Raw genomic sequence first — 24,818 nt, forward strand, 5'->3', positions numbered from 1 at the left:
TCCCAAATATTTGCTTATATTTTAACAAAATCTCTTTACACTAAAGTTCAAATTTCAATTAAAATATAGTAAAGTCTGGAATATATACAACTTAAATTTAAAAACTTGATGGATAATGATTTATCTTTTAAAACTATCGAAGTAGAAAGAAAGTACATTACAAATCAAATTAATTCTAAACAAGGTTATTTTATTTCACAAGCATACCATTTAAGTGCAATTTTACTTCATGAACAGTCTCTCACAACCCAGGTATAAAGTTCAAGACATTATCTTCTCCTTTACTAAAACACTGTTTATCCACTTCTTTCTATGACCAGAGATTAAGAGTGTGAACAAAATCCACTTATTTCGATGACTGTTAAGCACAAATATTGAGAATTTTTCTTTTGGACACTCTCAATTATATTAAATAATAAAATGGCAACAAGAGTAACCTATAAAAAACACCTATGTCCACCAATAACCAAATGCACAACAGAAAACACCCTCCTTTATGCAAATCAACTGCTATTCTTTTGTATGATGTCTTCGAAATTTGTGTTCTTTTTCACTCTCTCAATTTAACTTACTTATATTGTCTGTTATCTACTGAAGAATTTAAATAATGAAACATACACCAAAGAATGCGTAAATCTGACTGACTAAAAAACAATTGAATTTTCTCTCCACACCTAACCATTTTCCTCCTCAGCAATGCACATGCTAAAACCTCGTTTGTTGTTGCCTAGTATACATAATCATAGAACCAAAGACATAACTATGAGTCAGCCGCGTTCTTGGACTTTTCTCGCACCATTGTTTTGACAAACAGCTCCCCAGCCCTGTACGAAGATCGCACCTGGAACACAAAAGAGGACTTTCAGTAAGGATTCCATAGATTCAATGAAGATGATCAGATAATTGCACCACTTATCAACTGAAGTGGAGCTAATGAGGAGGCAAATTAAAGCACAAAATGGGTATTACAGACTCGCATATGTACAGTGAGTCATACCACAAGAAGGGTACAATCAAATTCTAATGCATTTGGTAAGAGCTTACCAGTGGACCACTAGCTACATAACGAAAACCAATAGATTCCCCATATTCTTTCCAGAAAGCAAACTTCTCAGGGGTAACATACTCTTTGACAGTCAAGTGCAAGGGAGTTGGCTGCAACAATAAAATCTTTTGAATTAGCTATACCCACAATAAGTTAGCAATCAATAAGAAAGAAGACTTGCAAGGTGTATTGCCAATGTCAGCTCTAGCTACACAAACCCCATGCAGATTCAATAAAACATGTTATTGCAACTTAGAATTATGACATCATGTGAATAATTAGCACAATCTGTAAGTATGGATAGAAGTTTAAGATTTGGTTTCTAATCTATGAGAATGATACTGTACATAGAGTACGTCTGTTATCTGTACCTGTAAATATTGACCAAATGTCATAATATCAACATCGATGGCCCTTAAAGCAGCCATTGCTTCCTTCACCTCATCATCAGTTTCTCCAAGGCCCAGCATTATAGACGTTTTTGTTATCATACCCTCCTTGCTCTGCTTTGCATGCTTTAGAACTGACAAGCTTTGCTCATACCTGCAATCATATACAACATAAAAGAAATACTATACTTATTCCATATACATAAAGGTTCTGTATTTCCAGTATAACTACTTTTCCTCATTAAAGAAATTATATATATTAGCTTTTATTTTACTTTTAGTTTTAAGGAGCAATGGTTTATGTTGATATTAGGACAAAGCTCTCGAAGCAACAATGCAACTTTACCCTGCCCTAGGATCTCTAACAATTCTTTGGAGGCGTTTGACTGTCTCAATGTTGTGAGCAAACACATCTAAACCTGAATGAACCAGAGTTTCTACAGCATTCAAGTCACCCCGAAAATCAGAGGTTAAACACTCGACCATGATCTCAGGTTTGAGATTCTGCAAAAGCAAATTATACAGGCAACAATCAGTATGCGTATACAATTTGCATAACATACCCTGTAAAATGCATTATGAAACAACATTCCAGTATATCAAAGCACCTTCATGGCTTTGACAGTCTGAGCAAAATGGCCACTTCCTCCATCGGGTATATCATCACGATCCACACTTGTTAGGACAATATAATCCACACTGCAAAAAACGGCAACTTGGAATTAAAAGGGAATAATATCTAATAAAGTTTTGACATGACCATGATGAATCTACGCAAATTAGCTCATGAACAATGCAGAAGATCATTCATTCTGCTCTGTATCAAATCAAACTATCAACTGCAGCATAATGCACACACTCACTCACCCCCAACTTGCTATGGCGTTGGCAGTGTTTTCCGGTTCCATAGGATCAGGAGGTGCAGGGTTTCTACTGGTCTTAACAGCACAAAACCTGCACCCACGTGTGCAAGTATCCCCGAGAAGCATGATGGTAGCAGTTGCAATCCCATCTCCACCTCCATTCCAACACTGTGCACACACATTACAATCCAAAACTCAACAAAAAAAAAAACAACGAAAAGAAAACAGTGAAGAAAATTGAAAACACACATTACATTCCAAAACTCAACCAAAAAAACAGCGAAGAAAAAAGTGAAGAAAATTGAAGCTAACCTCTCCTATGTTGGGGCACTGTGCCTCTTCGCAAACAGTGTTGAGCTTCAACTGGGAAAGAGATCCCTTAATCTCTTGGAACCTTTCACCCTGAGGAGCTTTCTGCCGCAACCACTCGGGCTTCTTCACGTTTGGGTCTCGGCCCGTGTGCGGGCCCAGCCCACCAGGCCCAACAACCTTCTTCTCTACCGACACAGACGAAGCGTCGCATCGAATGATTCCCGAACTGGGAGGAGCGAAACGATGGCGTTTATGAGGTCTGGGAGATGGGGTTGAGAAGGAGATGGAAGGAGGGTTGAAGAGAGATTGGCGAATCATTTTATTGCTAATGGAAAAATGAGAGAAATTGTGATGATGCAGTTTTTGTTGTTGTAGTAGTTGTTGCCATTGGTTTCTCCGTTCACAAATTGAATTCTAGTGTGATTTTCTGATACTGCTTTATAAATATGGAAGAGGGTGATAATGGTTTAACAAACCAAAGAAAATTTTAAAAAAAAAAACAGAACACACATAATTCATTTTCCTTACGCCCTTCACACTTTTCTTTTAGATCAATTTATTTTCTTTATGCCTAACTAAAAAAGTTTATCTCTGTTTCTGAATTATTTTGTAAATAGAAGTACAAAAATAAATTTGAGAAAAATTCAAAAAGTATAAATGTAATTTTACTTTTTGTTTTATTTAGAATTTTTTATTTGATTTTATTTTGAAATATTTCATAATATAATTGTTTAAAAATAATAGTTTAAATTCAAAAATATTTATTGTTAGTATAAGTTCTGAAATGTTAGTTACTATAAAAGTGATAAATATCCCATATGAATACTTAGTTGATATTATTTTTTACATTATTAGCGTAAAGACATCTCTATTAAAAAAGAAACATGGAAAAATGCTTAAATTTTGTATTATTTAGTTGAAAAATAAAATGAATGGAAAAAAAATGTTTATTTTTTTAATTCTAATTTTTGCATTCTTTTTCTTTCTTGTTTTCTTCCATCTCATTCATTAATTAAAGCTCAAGGCTGAGTCACGGTTAGAGTATAAATTTCACGAAAATATAGTAAAGATATTGAAATGTGTTTTTTAATTTCTATTAATTTCTATTTTGTAACACCCCATAATTTACATATAACTATTACAATACCGGTTCTACATAGTTCTATACAAGCTTACAGTTTTTCAAAATATTCCTAATACATGATTAGAATTTCTAGAAATACAAATATTTACATATCCACAGCTCAAAATAAAACTATGTAACCTCTAAGGTTCTCCTGCACCTGTATGGTCATCTGCTCGTGTACATAGTACAGTCATCGCAGTTCAAACACAGCAAGAAAAGCAAGGGTAAGCGACTAAAAATAGAATTTTATAATATACACACTTAAATCCAAAGAGAAAACCAAATTACATGATCAATTTATCAAATTATTCAATTTTCTTCAAATCTCAACAATAAACAATCACATAGATCTCACATGGATCTACATATCCAGAATATTCAACAAACAACGTCTTCCGGAAGACCCGTATTAAGTAAGTCCTACCAGAGACTATCACCTGATCCAAAGATTACCAGCGAATCCAACATAGAGGATCAAGGTAAGTTCAATACAACCCAAGCCGTGCATCTCATATGTCACGGTGTGCATGAACTCCCCCATCAGCTTCTCACCACCTGATATCTTAGTCTATGTGACTTAGATCATCAGTGAAGCTCGGAGATCTCTGTTACCACATAGGCATCAATACTTAATACACAGCAAACATCAGTCCATACATTATCCCAAATGTATGAATTCAATTCCATACCATTCCGTCAATACAATATCATTCCAAACACGATCCACAACATTAAAAAACGTAATTAAAATAAAAAAACAATACTTAAATATTAAACCATCAAAATATAATATTTTTACAAATTTAAATAACATATAAACAAACAACCCAATATATATAACACACAACATGCCTGCAAGAAAAATTGAATATTGGGAACACGTTCTTTCCGCATTCAAATCTTCTATCCTAGGGTGCTATTAAAAATTAAATTTAGCTTCCCTTACCTCAATTGCTTGCTTTCCAAGCAACTTTTAGAATTTTATTCCCCACCGTTTGGATAAGCTTCAAGATTTACGGGCCTAATGCAAATTATCCAAACAGAACAAAATTTCAGTATATAGTAGAATAAGTTGAGAGGATTAAACTTCTCAACTAACCCCACCAAGATTGATGACTAAATCCTAAGGAAAAACAGAGAACAAAGGATATTTAGAGTAAAAATGAACTTACTCTGTTTGAAAATCTGATCGGGTAGAAATGTTCCTTAACTCCTCTGCTACAGCGTGATATGATTAGATTCTAAAATAGATGAGGTATAGAGTGAGAAATTTAGAGAGAAGATAGAAGGGAGAGATGGAGAGAGAAAGAGAAAGAGGTTTCGTGTGTGTGGGGGCAGGGGTTTGGCTTTTTCTTCTTTATCTTCTTTTTTTTTTGTTTACGCTGTTACATTATCTCCAACTACAAAAATTTTCGTCCTCGAAAATGAACTTACCAAGAAAGAGATTAGGGTATGATGCTCGTATCACCTCTTCAAGTTCCCAAGTGGAGTCTCCAGATATGAGATCCCACAATACTTTCACCATGGGAATACTTCTTCCACGAAATCGTTTCACTTGTGAATCTATAATTCTGATTGGCTTCACTTCAAATGACAGATTTTCTTTCACCTGGATGGAATCAGACTCTAGAATGTGGCTAGGATCAGGCACATACTTTCGTAGCTGGGATACATGGAAAATATTGTGAATGTTAGCTAAAGGAGGAGGCAAAGCAATTTCATAAGCCACAGGGCCTATTCTCCGGAGAATTTGATAAGGTCCTATGAACTTAGGAGTCAATTTCTTGGATTTGAGTGCTCTTCCTACACCAGTGAATGGTGTAACTCTCAAAAAGACATGCTCACCCGCAGAGAATTCTAAAGGTCTTCTTCTTTGATCTGCATAAGATTTTTGCCTGCTGAGAGATGTTTTCAATCTTTCCTGAATCATTTTGACTTTCTCATTGGTTTGTTGTATTAATTCTGGTCCAATTAACACACTTTCACCATCCTGAAACCAACACAAAGTTGTCCTGCACTTTCTTCCATACAATGCCTCGAAAGGAGCCATTCCTATGCTAGCTTGGTAACTGTTATTGTAAGTGAACTCTACCAATGGTAGAATTTCATCCCAACTGCCCAAATGATCTAACACACAAGTCCTAAGCAAATCCTCTAAGGACTGGATAGTTCTCTCTGATTGTCCATCAGTCTGAGGATGATATGCTGAACTAAGTCTGAGTTTAGTCCCCAAAGCTTCTTGAAGTGTTTGCCAGAATCTGGAGGTGAATCTGGGATCTCTATCTGAAACTATGCTGGAAGGTACACCATGCAATCTGACTATTTCATCTATGTAAATCTGGGCCAACTTCCGCATAGAGATTCTCAGGTCTATAGGTAGGAAGTGTGTCGTCTTTGTCAACCTGTCCACTATGACCCAAACAGAGTCATGCTTCCTCAAAGTACGTGGTAAGTGGGTAACAAAATCCATTGAGATTCCCACTTCCACACTGGAATGTCTAACTGAGTTAACATGCCTCCAGGCCGTTGATGTTCAATCTTTGATTTCTGACAAGTCAAGCAACCAGCTACAAACTTAGCTACATCATTCTTCATGCCATGCCACCAATAAGACTTCTTGAGATCTTGATACATCTTGGTCATTCCTGGATGTAAACTGAGTTTGCTTTTATGACCTTCAGATAACACTGTTTGCTTTAGTTCATTATCCTCTGGTATACATATTCTATTTTTGATTCTCAAAATACCATCCACTCCTAAAGAGAAGTCTTTAGCTTTGTCAGTATTTAATAAGTCCATGAAGTTCTTCAATTTTGAATCTTCCAACTGCTTCTCCTTCACCTTCTCTAGAAATTCATTAGTTATAACAAGTGTATTACAACTAATGCAATTTGAAGACATGGAAACCTTCAAATTCATACTCCTGAAATCTTCAATCAATGCTAACTCTCTAATCATAAGCGAAGACATTTGTATCTTTTTACGACTCAACGCATCTGCAACAACATTTGCCTTCCCAGGATGGTATATTAGCTGGAAATCATAGTCTTTTAAAAATTCAATCAATCTCCTCTGCCTCATATTTAACTCCTTCTGATCAAACAAATACTTCAAGCTTTTATGATCACTGAACACATTAAAACTAACTCCGTAAAGAAAATGTCTCCATATTTTTAAAGCAAAGACAACTGCTGCCAATTCTAGATCATGAGTTGGATAATTTCTTTCATGCACCTTTAACTGACGAGAAGCGTAGGCAACAACTTTCTTATTCTGCATTAGAACACAACCCAATCCCTGATAAGAAGCATCACAGAAAACTTCAAAAGACTAATTGGTATCAGGGATTGTCAATATAGGAGCATTAGTCAACCTTCTTTTCAACTCTTCAAAGCTTTCCTCACATTGTTCAGTCCATGCAAAAGGATGATCCTTTCTAGTCAATTGGGTCAAAGGAGCCACTATTTTAGAAAAACCTTCTATAAATCTCCTGTAATATCCTGCTAACCCGACAAAGCTTCTAATTTCAGTAACTGTTTTAGGACGTTCCCACTGAAGTACAACCTCCACTTTAGAAGGATCTACTGATATTCCTTGTGCAGAGATGACATGTCCTAAAAATTGTATTTCTGACATCCAGAAGTCACATTTTGAAAGTTTAGCATATAACTGTTTTTCTCTCAAAATGTTCAGGACGGTTCTAAGATGTTCTGCATGTTCTTCCCTTGTACGAGAATAGATCAAAATATCATCTATGAACACTACCACAAACTTATCAAGAAAAGGTTTGAATATCCGATTCATATAATCCATGAAAATAGCTGGAGCATTAGTCACCCCAAATGGCATAACCAGAAATTCATAGTGACCATACCTTGATCTAAAAGTAGTCTTCTGAACATCTTCCGCTTTCACTGAAATTTGGTGATAACCTGAGCGCAAATCTATCTTAGAAAAGACAACTGCCCCATGCAATTGATCCATCAAGTCATCAATTCTAGGAAGAGGATATTTATTCTTTATTGTTAACTTGTTTAATTGTCTGTAATCTATGCATAGACGTGACGAACCATCTTTCTTCTTCACTAATAGCACTGGAGCTCCCCATGGAGAAACACTAGGTCGAATGAATTGCTTCTCCAATAAGTCTTCTAGTTGTTTCTTCAATTCAGCTAACTCCGCTGGTGCCATCCGATATGGAGAAATTGACACAGGGCCTGCTCCGGGAATCAAGTCTATTGCAAACTCTATCTCTCTTTTAGGTGGAAGTCCAGGAATCTCATCAGGAAATACATCCATAAACTCATGAACTACAAACATATCTTTTTGTACTTTATCAGTAACTATAGAACAAGCCAAGAGCATAAAACATTCTGCACCTTCTCGTATCTCTCTCTCAAACTGATGAGCTAAGATAACCTGCATTCCTTCTAATTTAGGGAAAATTAACTTCTTCCGACCACAATCTATAAGGATATGATTAGCAGACAACCAATCCATTCCCAAGATAACCTCCAAATCTTTTAGAGGTATACAAATCATGTTGATCTTGTATCTCTGCCCATTTATAATTACTGGACACTCAGCACACATGGAAGAAGTTACTATAATACCTTCTGTTGGTGTAGATACCACCAACTCAAATTCTAATTCTCGGACTAGCAACTTAAGTTTCTTAGCACAATCAAAAGATATAAAAGAATGGGTTGCCCCAGAGTCAAACAATACAGATAATTGTGTTCCAAGGATAGAACAAATACCTCTAACAAGGCTATCAGACTGTGAAGCTTCAACTCCACTAATAGCAAAAACTCTGCCAGCAGCTTTGGGTTTTTGATTACTATTTTGTTGTACTTGCTGCACTCCGCCAGAATTTGGAGCTCCCAATTGGACACGACAGTCTTTTGTTGCATGACCATACCTGTGACATCTATCACATGTCACATTTGACACTGGATGAGGGCAAAATCTAACAACATGTGGCCCACCGCATCGAAAACATCTGAAACTAGGTGGTGATTGAGAACTGAGTCTTCCAATGCTATAAGATTGAGGTCTGAAATAAGGTTTCTTTCTATCTTCATATTTAGGTAAGCTTTTAGAAGGTCCTCCCACTTGAGGCTTAGCAAGTCTGCTACTATTCTTCAAACTCTCCACTAGTTTTGCTTTCTCCACTAGAGCAGGAAAATCTCTAATGGACATAGGAATCACCACTTCTTTAAGCTCTTGCTTCAACCCAAACTCAAATTTTCTACATCTCCAAGCCTCAGTCATGGTCTGGGTGTAGAATCTAGCTAGGTGTTTGAACCTAGTAGCATATTCAGTGACTGAAAGATTTCCTTGTTCCAGCTGCATGAATTCAATTTCTTTTGCATACCTGACACTATCAGGAAAATACTCCTCCAGGAATCTTACTTTGAAGTTCTCCCAAGTGGCATCTTCTCCTTTGTCTTCCATCATTTGCTTCATGCCTATCCACCAGAATTCAGCTTCTTCAGTTAGTACATAAATGGCATAGGATAACTTTCTCTCTTCCGGGCATTGAGTAGCTTCAAAGATTCTTTCTATGTCTCTCACCCACTGGTCTGCTCCATCTGGATTTACCTTGCCATTAAATTTGGGTGGATTGTGTCTCAGAAAATCCTCCAGACTAAAGGTATGGGGTTGTTGATGAAGCTGAGATGCTTCTGCTGCTAATCTAGCTGTTTCTAATTGATGAAGGGCGGCCTGATGCTGTTGTGCCATAGTAGCACTCTGTTGTTGCAAGGTTGTTGCCATCATCTCTATTGCCCGAGCTAAGTTGGGCATATCTACTGGTGGAGGAGGAGTAGGTGGTCTACGTGCCATCTACTAAGCACATAAAGAATTGGATTAGAAATTACTAAAAATTTTCAACTACATCTTTAAGACAAATTAACTTCAAAGAAATAATCATACGAAACAAGTAAAAAACCAATCAAAACTTATCCCTAAAATGTACTCTAGCTACTTAGAATTAAGATAGAAAATAATCTTGATCTAGTCATGAGTGTGCACCCTCACCACTCTATCAAGATTCTTTTCATTCTTAATACTTTCATCTTTATTCATAACAATTAACTTGACTCGAACACAACAAGATTTCAAGAAAAACAACTTTGTCAAACATCTTATTAGAAACTTTTAACTAAGTCTTGAGGCTAGACGTAACCAAAAATCTACACGCAGAAGAAACAAAATAAACCCACTACCCTCAGGTTATCCTAAGGATGAACCGCTCTGATACCATTAAATGTAACACCCCATAATTTACATATAACTATTACAATACCAGTTCTACATAATTCTATACAAGCTTACAGTTTTTCAAAATATTCCTAATACATGATTAGAATTTATAGAAATACAAATATTTACATATCCACAACTCAAAATAAAACTCTGTAACCTCTAAGGTTCTCCTGCACCTGTATGGTCATCTGCTCGTGTACATAGTACAGTCATCGCAGTTCAAACACAGCAAGAAAAGCAAGGGTAAGCGACTAAAAATAGAATTTTATAATATACACACTTAAATCCAAAGAGAAAACCAAATTACATGATCAATTTATCAAATTATTCAATTTTCTTCAAATCTCAACAATAAACAATCACATAGATCTCACATGGATCTACACATCCAGAATATTCAACAAACAACGTCTTCCGGAAGACCCGTATTAAGTAAGTCCTACCAGAGACTATCACCTGATCCAAAGATTACCAGCGAATCCAACATAGAGGATCAAGGTAAGTTCAATACAACCCAAGCCGTGCATCTCATATGTCACGGTGTGCATGAACTCCCCCATCAGCTTCTCACCACCTGATATCTTAGTCTATGTGACTTAGATCATCAGTGAAGCTCGGAGATCTCTGTTACCACATAGGCATCAATACTTAATACACAGTAAACATCAGTCCATACATTATCCCAAATGTATGAATTCAATTCCATACCATTCCGTCAATACAATATCATTCCAAACACGATCCACAACATTAAAAAACGTAATTAAAATAAAAAAAAACAATACTTAAATATTAAACCATCAAAATATAATATTTTTACAAATTTAAATAACATATAAACAAACAACCCAATATATATAACACACAACATGCCTGCAAGAAAAATTGAATATTGGGAACACGTCCCTTCCGCATTCAAATCTTCTATCCTAGGGTGCTATTAAAAATTAAATTTAGCTTCTCTTACCTCAATTGTTTGCTTTCCAAGTAACTTTTAGAATTTTATTCTCAACCGTTTGGATAAGCTTCAAGATTTACGGGCCTAATGCAAATTATCCAAACAGAACAAAATTTCAGTATATAGTAGAATAAGTTGAGAGGATTAAACTTCTCAACTAACCCCACCAAGATTGATGACTAAATCCTAAGGAAAAACAGAGAACAAAGAATATTTAGAGTAAAAATGAACTTACTCTGTTTGAAAATCTGATCGGGTAGAAATGTTCCTTAACTCCTCTGCTACAGCGTGGTATGATTAGATTCTAAAATAGATGAGGTATAGAGTGAGAAATTTAGAGAGAAGGTAGAAGGGAGAGATGGAGAGAGAAAGAGAAAGAGGTTTCGTTGTGTGGGGGCAGGGGTTTGGCTTTTTCTTCTTTATCTTCTTTTTTTTTTTTACGCTGTTACATATTTCAAGAACTGATTGTAAAAAAAAATCAAATTTTAAAATAATATGATAAGATTTTGAAATAATGTGTTGCAGATTTTGAAAATAATCAATTATACAAACACTAATACTTCAATGTCTTATTTTTAAGCTTACATATTTTTGTTAATAATATGAAAATATCAATTTTTTATTATATATTTACTTTAAAATCTTTAAAAATAACAAATTCCTCATTTTACGCATACAAAACAAATTTCATTTTTGTAAGTTAAAATAATAATATTTGATATTTTTAAAATCATATGAAGTTAATACAAAAACAAAAATAAGTCTACATGCTGCCTTGGTAATTTCAAGATTTAAACTTTTGAAAGGCACTTTCTTCCTATATCCCATGATTTCAACCTGCATTCCCAGTAAATTTAAATATTTCAAATTTATATTTTTAGTTTTAGTTTTGGATTTTGGAGTCTGAATACATTCAAAATATTAAACACATTTTTTTAAACACGATTCAGAATATAAATTTGTATTCTCTCTTTTACTTTTTCTAAAGCAATAATTGTCTAAAGAAATTTCAAAGCAGAGAAAACGGGTCAGAATCTGTGTAAGTGTTGGAAACCATGTAAAAGCTCATAATCTTTCCCCTGGGCCAAGAAAACCCCTTTTGTACAAAGTGGAGTTTCCGTTGGCGTATTTCAAAAATATATTTCAGAATACTAGGAAGAAATGGCCATTTTGAAATCACCAACAACCCAAAATGTCATTATAGGAACCAGGCATTGGCAAATAGATCATTAAACATCATCAAGTGAACAAATAATAAGTAAAGCCAGGAAAGTCCTTTAAACAGCAATAACATTTTAGACCAGTTTTCTACGCAGGCACACATCGAAACAAATCATTTCATGAAAAGCACTTAACTTCTTCGGCGCACACTACAAAACCATGAACCTTGTAGGGAGATTTGGATAGTTAAGACCAAATTTTATAGCTATCACTATACCCAAAAACACATGATAGCATACAACACCATAGTAAATACAGGCAGGTGGTTGAAATTGAGTATAATAAAGCTGACAGGTTCTAACATAGTAATTTTAATAAAATAACTTAAAAGTCCATCAGGGAAAATGCACAGCGGGATGAGCAAAATTTTGTTGAAGAATGTAGTAGTTACAACCTAAAGGATTCTAGATCATATGAACAATTGACTAGATTTTTCTTTTTCTTTAACCCTTTCTTTGGGTTTCTATGTTTGGTATTTTGTAGATAATAAGTATACAAAAGAATGGGCAAGTTCCCGTCATCAGAGGCATGAATTGTATGAACACTTTTCTACCGATACAGCACCCTTCTTAATAAAATACCAAATACTGCATGGGATTGGGAATATATAGTATCTTGCATTCGTCTTCATAAAATCATGTTCAAATCAGACAGATCATCCATTGGTATCTCTAGGCCAATAGCGTCATTGTCTTGCAAATCGTCATCAATGTTCAGCAGCCAAGAATCCAGGTCTTGAGGTCCATTAAGTTCATTACCTACACCTAGTTCTATGGAGTCTAATTCATGCATGTTTGTGATGTCCATGGGTTCCTCAGTTCCAGTGGACACATTGTGAGGTACAGATCCAGTTTTACTTTTTCTGTCGCCATGACTAGAAATAAATTCATTAGAACCACAAGCCAATTGATGCTCAGAGTTAATATTTTCCATTAAATTACTAAGAGAACCATTTCCAGAGCTAGATAGTTGAGCTGTCTTTGGTTTAGACTTTGCTTTCGTTTTACGCTCACCTCTCAAATGACTTGCAGAAGAACGACCACCTTTTGTGACAGAATTTTTTCCGTCCCTGTCCCTGTCCCTGTCTCGCTCGCTCCTCTTTCCCTTTGCTCCACCTATTAAAGAACTACCCGGAGTTGATGCGGATCTTAGAGAAGGACTAGCACCAACATCATCAAGCAGCAGTTCCTTTTTCTTCCCTCTGTTTACAATTGGTCCAGTTCTAGCAAAATCCTGGTCGGAGGGATGGTCTAGATTTCCAGACACATCCTGCTCCTTGTGAGGAAAATACCCTGCAAGAACAAGGCCCAATTTGTTAAGCAATTACCTCCTATTCCTAATCAAGATATCAGAAAAAAGGAACAGAGATATAAAATAAATTAAGCAAAAATCAAGAGCCTAAGGAAATTGTTTCTTGACAAGCATGATGCCTCAGCTAAATTTTTTCGAGTATGTGTACCATAACAAATAATTCCAGAATAATTAAAACATAGTTAAAACAGGAAACCTGATGGTGAAAATTCTTGCTTAGAATTGTGGCCAAGTGATAGGTTTGCGGCAACAGCTGAACCAGTATTGTTGTCACAAGAAGGAGCAGAAAATAGGACATCTTTAAAGACAGGCTCAAAAAAGCAACTTTTCCCTGTTTCCTCAAATTTGTGACATCTAGCAAGAGTCCTCTTCATAAAAGCCAGAGCAACTGGCCTTGAGACCTTAGATAGTCCGTATCTCGCAGCGCTAGTTCCACGGGTTGCCTGCAAAAATTATCAAGGGTCATTTCACGGAGCAAATGTTACCTTAATTTTTCTTGATAAAAGCATTATTACAGCATAACTCTCAAAAGAACAATCTGAAGAGAACATGCCACATGTTTATTAACACGACGGGAAAGGGAAAACTAACCTCCATAATAATAAAAAAATACACTGCATTTCAATTACAAATAACATGTTGGAAATAATCTGTTAAATAGCTCAAATTAATAGCCAGTTGCAACTTGTGACAACATCCACAATCTATAAATTATCAATTCGTTGCACAAAGAAACAGGAAAAAAGCACAGTAAGAAAACTTATTTACCAGTTTTTTCTTATAAGCCAGCTCGACAAGTTTGTCCATAGCAACTTGTTCAAGGGCTCTGCAAAGTAATAAAGCATATATTAGGGTGCATGAAAATACACCAAGTAACAATTTATCAACATCAAAAGTATAATCAATTAATGAAAGAAACTACATAATTTCGAATTTAGTACCGTTGTTCCATCTCTCTGCCTCGCTCTACTGCTTGAATAAGTTTCATAAAGCATTCTCTCTTTTTATTGACCTGCGAAATTAATCCAAATAGCGTAGATAATTGAGTAAATAAATAAATAAATCAAGAATAACTAAATATCATAAGCACATTCTTCTCCCTAGACAATTAACTACCTTACATTCAGCAGACATATCAAGCATAAAACAAGAGAATCAAAACCTGTTGGAAGAGTCCTTTCTGTAATTGAATAATATCTTGATTAATTGCTTCACAATCTCCATCAGCAAGATCAGGCTTTTATAATACAACAACAAGGAGATCAGTTAATAATTGAAGCATTGATTTAAAAAATGAACAAAGTGAACCATATTCAATACGTAAACTCTTTAAACAATAATGTCTCTCTGCAACACATATAACGATCATGTCCTGTGCCTGAGAGATTAAATTAGGCAGAGGCATATAAACAGTAAATCTCTTAACAACATCACACGATCATTTAGCTTGAAGCATAAACAATGCACATGCCAACTTTATAGTAAGGAAATTTATTTTTGTTTAGATAAATAGGTAAGTAAACAATAAACTATCTAACAATCCAATTTTATATGAATAAACGACGAACTATCGGCTTCTAAAAGTTTCTACAAATTAGAAGGTTACCACTGGTTCTGGATATAGGCCAACACTCTGTAGCTCCAGCAAGAGTTTATCCTCCATGCTCATTTGCTCAAAATGGCAACTGAAAGATGATGGGTATGAATTTATGTGCATACCCAAAGACCCATCATATCCATTTTCAGATACCATGGACAGCCTTTCGGTTTCTGGATATAATGATCCTTGATCAATCTGCAAAGAAACACCAGGTTCTTTTTCAGGGATGTTTGTGCAACTAGTATGCATAGCATTCCCATTACAAGAAACCTTGCCAGAGTTGAATTCATATCCCATCTTGATGCTAGATTGGTTCTCAACACCCTGAAAGAAGCAAGGCAGCTGAGAAAAATCATCTCTTTCACACAGAAAAGACATATTTCCATCTCCAACAATATCTTCATTAATTTGATCATCAATAATCAGAGCTGTCAGTACTCTTTGATACAATGGTGCAACTTTGTTTCCTTCCGAATCCATTTTTCTGCACAAAATACTAAAATCTAGATGTTGATCAACATCCATGTCATCCATTAAGGATATCTCTTTGGAATCAGTTTGATTTACGGCGCTTCTGTCTCTTTCTCTAGAGACAGGACTTTGTGACAGAGGGTTTTCTGTATGTGCAAGTCTACCCTGAGAATATAAATAAAAGATAAATGTCAAAAAATGGATAATTAACATCGAATTTTTTAAAAACATTGGCAATATAAATATAGTTGAAAAATGTTGACTTTTCACTTCTGAAATAATTAATGTAAAAGTCATATCAAAGATAATTTCTAATTAGTTGACATTTGACAACGTAAAAATCTTTTACACTGACAATATCAAAATTAAACTCATTTAACATTTCAGTTCATGTCACCTTTTTCCAAAATTAATGTATGCTCTATGGTTTTTCAAGGTAGTATAATGTTCAATAATCACATGCAATACTTTAAAAATCAAATGGACCAGAACCTACAAGTTTTCCCAAGATAGAGAAACAGACAGAGAGATATCATTCAACATGTTCCGGAAGAGGCATTAATGCAATGAGCAGCACATAATTGGCTTTTCTCAATTATGGAAAATGATTAAACAAGATAATCATTTTTAAAGTTCAGAAACAAATTGTGGAAGAGGTTTTACCACGTCAATGCAATGGGATGATCTTATTTGCTAATATATATTGATGCAAAAGAATTGAAAAATATAATGATAGCAAGAACCATAAAAATGGGATAACAGCTTCAGAATTGCTATTTAGATTTACTTTGAAAGTGGTTTGTGTAACTAACAAAATAAATGTACTTGAGCTACATGCAACATCAAATTCAAATTACAACTAAAAGCATGAAACATGCTCACTAAAATAGTACTTAAATTGTTACAAGTACAAAGCCAATTGACATTTACATTACAAGGTATCAAACAGGTAAAATGCTGCAAATATGAAATATTATACATTACCAGTGCATCACTTCCAAGGCCTAGCACTTGAGACAGACATCTTAGATCAACATCTGCTGTTTCAACCTGATATCAAGTATAACATAAGAGAAGAGAAAAAAAAATGCCTCCATTAAATTCCACTTAAAGTTCATAAAAGTAGATATAGTAAAAGCACCCACCAGGTGCTTCAAGTAGGACATGTTTTCCAAGCTGACAGGAGCAAAAATAGGTTCCAGATTCTTCCAAAATGAACTAGAACAGCCAATATCTGCCAAGGCCAAAAGCAACATATAAATGGAATTCTTTTACAAATATATGTATACACAGTGGCAACTGGCAAGTATACAACTGCAAAAGCATAAACCAGTTTTTGAGTTTAGTTACATACAGCTGGCATTGCTAGCAAAGTTAGCAGAAGTTAATAGCTCCTCACGGTCATCATCCTCCGCTGGCAGTTCAGATGGTTTAGTACATTGTGCAAAAATGAATAGGCAACACAATCATATAAATTTTGTATGCACAAAATTCCCCACAAAGTACCAATGAAAACTAACATAACCCCCTTGAACAGAGCAAGAATACAAAAGAGAAATAGTAGCAATAAAATTTAATTAAGTAATTAATTTTATATATATATATATATATTGGAAATACAAAAATATTGGTCTCACTTCTTATTTAATGAGATGCACTCGTGATTTTGTAATTTTAAATAAATTTTAACAAGTAGAGTTTATAGCTAAAACTCTTTATAAAAGAAACATAAATGATGCCGGACAGAAGCTAGGATCTAATATATGATTTAGGGTTTTCTTCTGGAAGAATCAAGGGTAAAATAGAGGAGGAGTATCGACAGTTTGCAAAGAAAAGAGTCAGGAGTCAGAAAGCACTATTAAAGTTTATATAAATTATTGTATACAGATAGGTATAAACAAACAAGAAAATAAAAGTTCACCGCATTAAAAGTATGATATTTTAATTAATTCCATGTATTTAATGCAACAAGTAGTGACTCAAACATATGGATATACCTGATATATCAGGGGAGTTGTTAGTCAATGGATGCCCAGTTCGATTATTAGTTTTCCTATCACATGATTTCTTCAAAGGAGGGCGCCCTGGTTTACTGAAACAAAGACAGTCTTAAAAAAATTGCAACTTTCCTTACTGCAGTGGGAAAGTGCCACTTTTGATTTGACGACCAGAAGAGAATGAGAAAGAGAATTATACCTTCCATTCTTTTCAGAAGCAGGCTTCACATTTTTAATTGGCTTCATCATGGTTGAAGTCTCTAACTTCTCTTTCATTGGCAGGATGCCACTCTTCAAAACTGAAGAGCCCCTACTACCCCTTCCCTGTCTACGCAGACCATCTCCAATCTCTTCCTTGTAGGGTACTTTCTTATTTTTTGATGTTAACATGGAGGAACTTGTATTATAAGAATGATTTATGGCACTTTCATCAACTTCCTTACTTTCCAATCCTTTCTCCTTCAATTTATTTTCACCAGCATCAGATTCTTCATTTTCAGATAATCTGGTTGGGGATGAAACATTTTCATGTTTCATTTTACCTGGTTGAATGCCACCGTTGATAGCACCATTGGAAGTATATAATCCACTAACACTAGTAGAAGTCATTCTGCTACCAACATCAGAAGGGGACAAACCTTCTAATGATGTATGCACTTCATCACAACTTACGACAGGGGATATAACATTTGCTCTTCGAGTGCGAGTAATTTTCTGGGGTCTCTGTCCAACCCATTGGGCCATATGGGATGAAGATGATCCTCCAGGCAAAGGACGCTTGCGATTTACAGTACCACAAACTGAATGAGGCTTGTTCACATTTAAAGGTTGTTCCCGAGTTTCATGTAATTCAGAAGATCGAGAAACAGATGAGTTTCCAGCCATCAAAGCACCTGTTCGTGGAGGCCTTGAACCTTTGCCTTTCGACAAAGTATGGATACCACCTGTATAATTATTGTCACGGACATTAAACCTAAAAAAGGGGGAGGAAAGAGATTAGTTGTAAAGTTTTAATGTAATTTTATAATAGAGAACTAAAAGCTGTTTATAACAAATGCATCATGGATATGAATGACAAATACATACTTATTTCCTTTAAGCACAACCCGTTCCTTATTTAATCCGTCAACTGAACCCCTTGACACCTTTTCTTGCTCATTATTGGAAGCTGTACATGCATTCGACGTAGGAGGCAATGAAGAACCATCGTGCTTGCTATTACTGCCAGAATATCCTGACCTGTGAAAAACAGAAAGTTCAAAACAGTTTATCCTTTCCTGTTTATTCAGAGTAAAATAACTGACTGAGAAAATAAGAAAAAAATCTAAATGTGCCTAAAACCAAGGAAAAAAATAAAATTTTAAATATTTCTCTAAGTGCAAAATCAGACTCAGCAGAACCCCAGTAGATTTACTACTAAAGGAATTTCCCTTTTGAGCTAGTATCTAACCACGAAGCTTTTTATTGTCCTTCCTAACACAATATAATTCCTGCTTTTATAACATGATTAGAGTGATTTATCTGCTCTAGCTTGAGGAAGAGTGCTGAAATAGAAGCTATATCATTTGTATTTATAAGCATTTGCACTACAGGCAGCAAATAGCCTCTTAAGTTACAATAAAATAACACTCACATGCTATACCCTTGAGCAATTATATTCAAAGAATTAAGGGTTCTCTCTATATATCCTTTTCTCTTTCTAAATGGTCCATGCCCTGAAAATAAAAAAATCCAATTATTTGTTCCCAAAAAAGATGAACAAAATAGACTGGATGCCATTACCCAAATAATAAAAGCCATCAAATAAATCATTAAAAAAAGCAAAATCTTAGTGAAACCAGTTATCTACTATTATTAATGCCTCATAGTAATAACATGTCCATAAGTCAAACCACCTCAAATATACCCATTTTAGTAGCTTTGTACTCCTCTCCAGTGAAAATATTTTATATGAAGGAACTAATAACTGCCTAAACACAAAAATATTCCTAAACTCAATAAATTGACTTGATAAGTTGATTTGCATGCATAAACACAATATATTCATAAATCACCATGATAAATCGGCTTTGTATACATTAACATTCCATAACTCATTTCTACAGCTACTCAGAACACTTCCCAAGACCTCAAGTATCATCACCGTTTCTTTACAAAACAGAAATCAGAAATCAAAGCATTTCATAAATATTGGTTACCTCGAACCTTGAGCATCAGAACCTTGCAGACCTGACTCATTAGCTAGCCTTAGATGCACAACCTTTTTCAGCTCTCCTTCCCCGTCAATGGATCTGGCAACAACTATACCCATGGAACGTTTTCTTTTCATTTTTCTATCCCATGTTTCTCCACCTGCAGGTAATCTTCGAATCTTCTCTTCAACAATATCACAACCTCTGCTACTATCCTTGATGTTGTCTCTATCCTTTCCAATGGCCAAAGGTTGCCTTGCATTGTTATTACTTAATCCTTCAGCCTGGTGTTTTTCCAACAAAACATACACCGAGTAAATATGAATGTTGAAGAAAATGTTGACAAGGCACAAAAATGTAATGGGATTTAGTTAAAAAATAAAGGAAAAGGAACATGGCATAGTCAGTATCTAAGAGATGAAAACCAAAGCAACAATTATTTATCAATGGCTCTTTACAAAAAGTGATGACCTTCAAAAAGTTATATGTGCAATATATGTATTTCAAGTTGAGTTCCTCCAGATAAAACAAATTTATTGATAGTGAAGGTATGATTAAAAATAAGTATATATCTGTTAGTAATTCTGAAAGCATGGAATCTCCTGCTACTTCATTGTAAATTTCCTCCATTTCTGATACATTACAACCTTGTTATACATACAAATTTTAATGCTTGATGTTGGTCAGTCTGTTAGTCTCTTCCAGAGACAGGATTCCCTGTACCTTGGCTTGTATCTTCTTAAATAGTGAATATTGAAAATATGAAAGATATATAACTTGACCCATCCTCAACCATAACCATTAAAATTTCAAAATTCAGCCACATGCATCCTTATTAAAATGACTGATAAAGTTGCAACACTAAATATTCCAGTCGTTCACTCAAGTCAATTGCTATAGTGTAACATCTAATCCTTCAGAGAAGCACATTCAAACAAAAGATATAGATAGTTGTACCAGAATCAAGAGAAAATTATCACCTTGACATACCTTATGCACCAAAAAAATTCTATTTTACTGTTTGGTACTATTAGAATTCTATTCTGCTAATAAGGTTTACAGTAAAAAAAAAATGCAATAATAATGAATTGAATGTCATATAACCAAAATGTTGCTACAGAAAATGCAACAATTAATTAAAACACTGGCTACAAACCCGTGTATCAGCTACTGATGTACGGATGCGCTTATTCAGAATGATATTCTTAGGTCTGTCTTCTAGTCTTTGATTCACAGGCTCTGATGGGCTACGATGAGTCTGACTTCCCATCTTCGAGAAGGGTGATCCACCCAGCCTTTCATTTGGCAACAAATCGTTTCGAAGTTGCTTCTTTAAGCTTACAGCCTCCCAACATTTGTTCAATTTGTCTAACGATTCATCCAACCTTTTTGATCTATATCTGAGAGGAATCTTAAAACTTCAGAACAAAAGAGGACTACTCGAGTGACAATAAACGAAGAGTCCAGGTCATCAGGTTTTAAACAGATCTGGACAATTTAGTCAAAATAAATTCCAAAACGAGAGAAAACAAACTATAAAAATGGTAGGCATTCAGTTATACATGCTACAAATGCAAGCTCTCTGTTACACAATTGCTTGAAAATTATATTCAATGTGAAGAAATATTATATTGGTATGACTTGAAGAAAATAATTAATAGTACTGTACAAAGTTCCTCAAACTACCTAGCCCTGACAGAAGCCTCTTGTACACTTGCTTTGAATCGTTTTAGTTCCTCCGTAGCCACTGGAGGGGGAGCCTTCAAATTAGCAGTTCCAAAAGCATAATCTTCAAGAGTATTTCCAAAAGATATCCCCAGGACTCGTCTTAACTCACCTGACCTAGTATATTTTTGATCTCCCATGGTTATTGGATCTAACATCAAACATTGAGCAACAGAAGTCAAATCCCCTGCTGATGTGGAATTCCCCCGTGACATATTAGTACCCGAAATAAACATTTTCCCCTCATTACCCTCACGAAAGCTTGCAGACCTGTCCAAAGTGCCATTCATCAAATTCCCTCTCTGTCCATTAGTAAAGCTCCCCTTGAAAGCCAATTCCTCTGATTTGGCAGCAGTTAAATCAAACCTAGTATTCCCCGCCATACGTCAGTGTTAACTAAACCAACACGTGTATTGAGTATCTTCCACCATATTTTCTCTTAGCAACTCACATAGCAAAGGATCTCTTGACAGCAAGTCATTAAACCATAAACATGTATGAGTAATTAGATACTTGAAATGTATCTGCAACAAGTCAATACCATGAACCATAATCAATATACAACTTCATACAATTTCAACCCGCCCTCAATATCACTGAGAGCAAGTACACCTCAAAAAAAGTGACCCATGGTTAATGCCACGCCATACGTACCCGAGACGCACAAAAATGTCGACAACCCTTGCAGAAACTCAAACTACTTCTACTTACAAAACAAACAACGCCACTGTTACCATAAAACGTAAGCGGTTTCAACTTCAACACACAACAACAAAATGAGACGGAAAGAAACCTCACATTGCCACGTAATAATGCATAATAACAACGCTACGCGATTACATACAAACTAAAATCACATTAAACGAGATCAAGCGTGGTTCCTCCGCACACAAAACGCACATTGCTGAAATGAAAACAAAACGAAGTAAAAACAGCTCGAGGTTTGAAGCAACGAGCTGAAGTTCAAATCAAGCAGCATGAGAAGATAAAAGAACGCGGGAGCAAAAGGTTTCGAAATTCAAATTTGCCTCCCGAAAATAAACGAGCGAAAAAGACTCGCAACCTAAGAATCCGAATCCAGAGGAAATAGAAACCAGAAACTAGGGTTCGAAGAAATGCAAGCAAAATTGACGGCATAAGAGGGAAGCAGAGAAGGAATTGAGAGAAAGGAGAAGGAATAGAGAGTGGAGAAGCGGCGAGAGAGTACCTGCATTGACCAGAGGATTGCGGAAGAGATCGAATTGTAGAGAATAAGAGGTTTGTTTGTGTTGGGGTAAATTGGAGAGTGGTGGAGGAGAGAGAAAGGGTCCCGCAATATTTATCAAATCAGAGCCCTTTATCCCGTTTCGGAAACATGCTCATCGTCAACTCAATGGTTGACAATTTTCTATCGCCAAAAATTACTTTTACTGGGAAATTATTATTTATAAGAAAAAAATTAATACGGTGGTTAATATCATCTATTAAATTAATATAAGTTGGGTGTTATTATTATTTGAGTATGGTTGCATAGTGATATTTAATATATGAAAATTTTTATAAATATATATATATATATATAATTTGAAAAATTTATTAATTTAGTGTCTTCTAAGATATAGGAGATGAACTGATAAATATAAAGTGATGATACTATTAACTTTTTTTTAGTAGAAGAACAAAACCATATAAAAAACAATTTAAGGAACAAACTTGTTTAAAATGTTTTGCCCTAGACAAAATGTATTTTCAATAATTAAAGTTTTATCCTAAATACGTTATATAAATACGTAAACCTCCTAAATTAAATAAATAAAATAAAATTTAACTAATTAAAAATTATTTAAAAGATTAATGTGCACAATAATATAATTATGGTATAGAGGTTTAGATATAGATAAATAATGTAGTTTGAAGTGAGGATTGGAGTGGTCGGAGTTCAAGGATACTTCTCTTTAAGTTGTTGTTACTCAAGTGAATGTTAGATCTTTTATTGATTAAAAGTTTAAGAAATTTGTTGAAAAATTTTCTATTGTTAATAATATTTATGATGTTGTAGCTGATGATTAAGGATCTCAAGATGATATTTTTTGGTTGATATGTCATATTTAGAAAGTGTCCATTAGATATTTTACTACAATAAGATTACTTCTTGTCTCTTAACTTAACTATGTGACTAATGCAACAAGTCTTTAATTTGTTGTTGTCAAACGGGTTATTTCTAAATTTATCTCTTAGAATTTGACCTTGCAAACTTATTTTAAATTATCAAAAGGCTTTAAAGTCATGTTGTCAGTGAATCAAGTTGAATTTATCTCTTTTAGTATTTTCTTAGAAGAAGTCAATCTTGTCTTTGAGTTATTGGTTGCAAAGATGAATAAGGATGAATCATTAAGTGAAGATGATGAACAAGTTCAAATTTCTATGGAATTGGAAGATGAATTTCTTATATCTATTTTGAGATGCCATGAATGAAAACTTTCTTTGAAGCACTTGAAGAAAACTAAAATAGTAAAGATTGAAAGCGGGTATGTCTAGCTCATATTGACTCGATCTGTCACTAATCTCCCAAAGACTAGACAAAGCTAACTAAAACTAGTTAATTGATGTCTCAATGGTATAAATTAAAAATATGATAAAAAAGTTAATATTTTTTAAAAAATTCATTCTATTTTGTAATCTTTGAAAAAAAAAAGTAAGGTTAAAGGGCTAGCAAACTAAAAAAGTCAATTTGGCCCACCGAGATGAGTTGTCACACACAAACAGAGGAGCGCCACATGTGGACAACGTTATTTTAATAAAAATAATGGTAAAATAAATATTTATTATAACAATTAAAATCAACACATTGTAATAAGTTGTTATTGAACATATTAACATTTCATTAATGATATGGATAAAAGATTTGTATCATATATGAGGTCTGAAAGACATTAATAATTAATTAATGAATTATCATGACTGGTGATGTTTTGAACATTAACTATTATGAGTGGTTGATGTTTAAATAAGAGTAATGATCAACATGATCATCTGTGCTGAGATATAGATACATTTATATGGCGATATTATTAAAATATATTTATCTCAGTCTACTTGTTTATAAGTCTCTAACTTATAAGTCCTCCAAACTATTCCTATAAGAGTTGACAATAAGTCAAAAGGCTTAATTACTTACAATTATCAAATTTTTTATGACTTTATTATGCACACTAGTTTCACCTTTAACTTATTTTGTCTTCAGACTCATGAGTGAGTCCTTTAAGCCACTTGATTAAAAGGCCACGAGTCAAAAGGCTTAATATACTTACAATTATCAAACATTTCTTATGATTTTATCGTGTACATGATAATTGTTG

The 24,818-nt window shown here is 34.6% G+C and overlaps 2 protein-coding genes across 6 annotated transcripts; both read right to left on the reverse strand.

Annotated features, from left to right (window-relative positions):
• Nucleotides 1-493: 493 nt before the first annotated feature.
• LOC137828596 (Radical SAM superfamily protein) lies at nucleotides 494-3,126 on the reverse strand. Its single transcript, XM_068635236.2, has 7 exons — nucleotides 2,610-3,126; nucleotides 2,302-2,465; nucleotides 2,043-2,133; nucleotides 1,781-1,938; nucleotides 1,417-1,588; nucleotides 1,045-1,155; nucleotides 494-841 (listed from the first exon to the last, which is right to left on the reverse strand). The coding sequence occupies exons 1-7, from the start codon at nucleotides 2,925-2,927 to the stop codon at nucleotides 761-763; spliced, it is 1,095 nt and encodes a 364-aa protein (XP_068491337.2). The 5' UTR covers nucleotides 2,928-3,126; the 3' UTR covers nucleotides 494-760.
• A 9,393-nt stretch (nucleotides 3,127-12,519) lies between these two features.
• On the reverse strand, nucleotides 12,520-22,564 carry LOC137827770 (uncharacterized). Of its 5 annotated transcripts, none has more exons than XM_090304601.1 (16): nucleotides 21,731-22,564; nucleotides 21,442-21,631; nucleotides 20,912-21,155; nucleotides 19,762-20,039; nucleotides 18,650-18,802; nucleotides 17,763-18,536; nucleotides 17,564-17,658; nucleotides 16,921-16,980; nucleotides 16,712-16,800; nucleotides 16,551-16,616; nucleotides 15,102-15,731; nucleotides 14,658-14,732; nucleotides 14,437-14,507; nucleotides 14,264-14,321; nucleotides 13,692-13,938; nucleotides 12,520-13,476 (listed from the first exon to the last, which is right to left on the reverse strand). In XM_090304601.1, the coding sequence occupies exons 1-16, from the start codon at nucleotides 21,861-21,863 to the stop codon at nucleotides 12,812-12,814; spliced, it is 3,828 nt and encodes a 1,275-aa protein (XP_090160727.1). In that variant the 5' UTR covers nucleotides 21,864-22,564; the 3' UTR covers nucleotides 12,520-12,811. The 5 variants fall into 5 exon arrangements, 4 of the variants coding, with proteins under 4 accessions (XP_090160727.1, XP_068490183.2, XP_068490179.2 ...); XM_068634082.2 differs by having other exon boundaries at nucleotides 21,751-21,914; XR_016523119.1 differs by having other exon boundaries at nucleotides 14,612-14,732; nucleotides 21,442-21,998.
• Between the last annotated feature and the right edge of the window lie 2,254 nt (nucleotides 22,565-24,818).

This window comes from Phaseolus vulgaris, chromosome 7 (assembly GCF_051622355.1).
Source record: "Phaseolus vulgaris cultivar YP4 chromosome 7, ASM5162235v1, whole genome shotgun sequence".
NCBI classification, from domain to species: domain Eukaryota; kingdom Viridiplantae; phylum Streptophyta; class Magnoliopsida; order Fabales; family Fabaceae; genus Phaseolus; species Phaseolus vulgaris.

Coding starts and splice junctions, on each gene's coding strand:
- LOC137828596 (XM_068635236.2), bottom strand. CDS start 2,927: ATGATTCGCCAATCTCTCTTCAACCCTCCTTCCATCTCCTTCTCAACC. Junction 1,939..2,042: donor AGACTGTCAAAGCCATGAAG/GTGCTTTGATAT, acceptor TTGCTTTTGCAG/AATCTCAAACCTGAGATCAT. Junction 1,589..1,780: donor GTTAGAGATCCTAGGGCAGG/GTAAAGTTGCAT, acceptor ATATGATTGCAG/GTATGAGCAAAGCTTGTCAG.
- LOC137827770 (XM_068634078.2), bottom strand. CDS start 21,863: ATGGCGGGGAATACTAGGTTTGATTTAACTGCTGCCAAATCAGAGGAA. Junction 21,156..21,441: donor GAGGCTTCTGTCAGGGCTAG/GTAGTTTGAGGA, acceptor GATTCCTCTCAG/ATATAGATCAAAAAGGTTGG. Junction 14,733..15,101: donor GCCTATATCCAGAACCAGTG/GTAACCTTCTAA, acceptor GTATTATAAAAG/CCTGATCTTGCTGATGGAGA.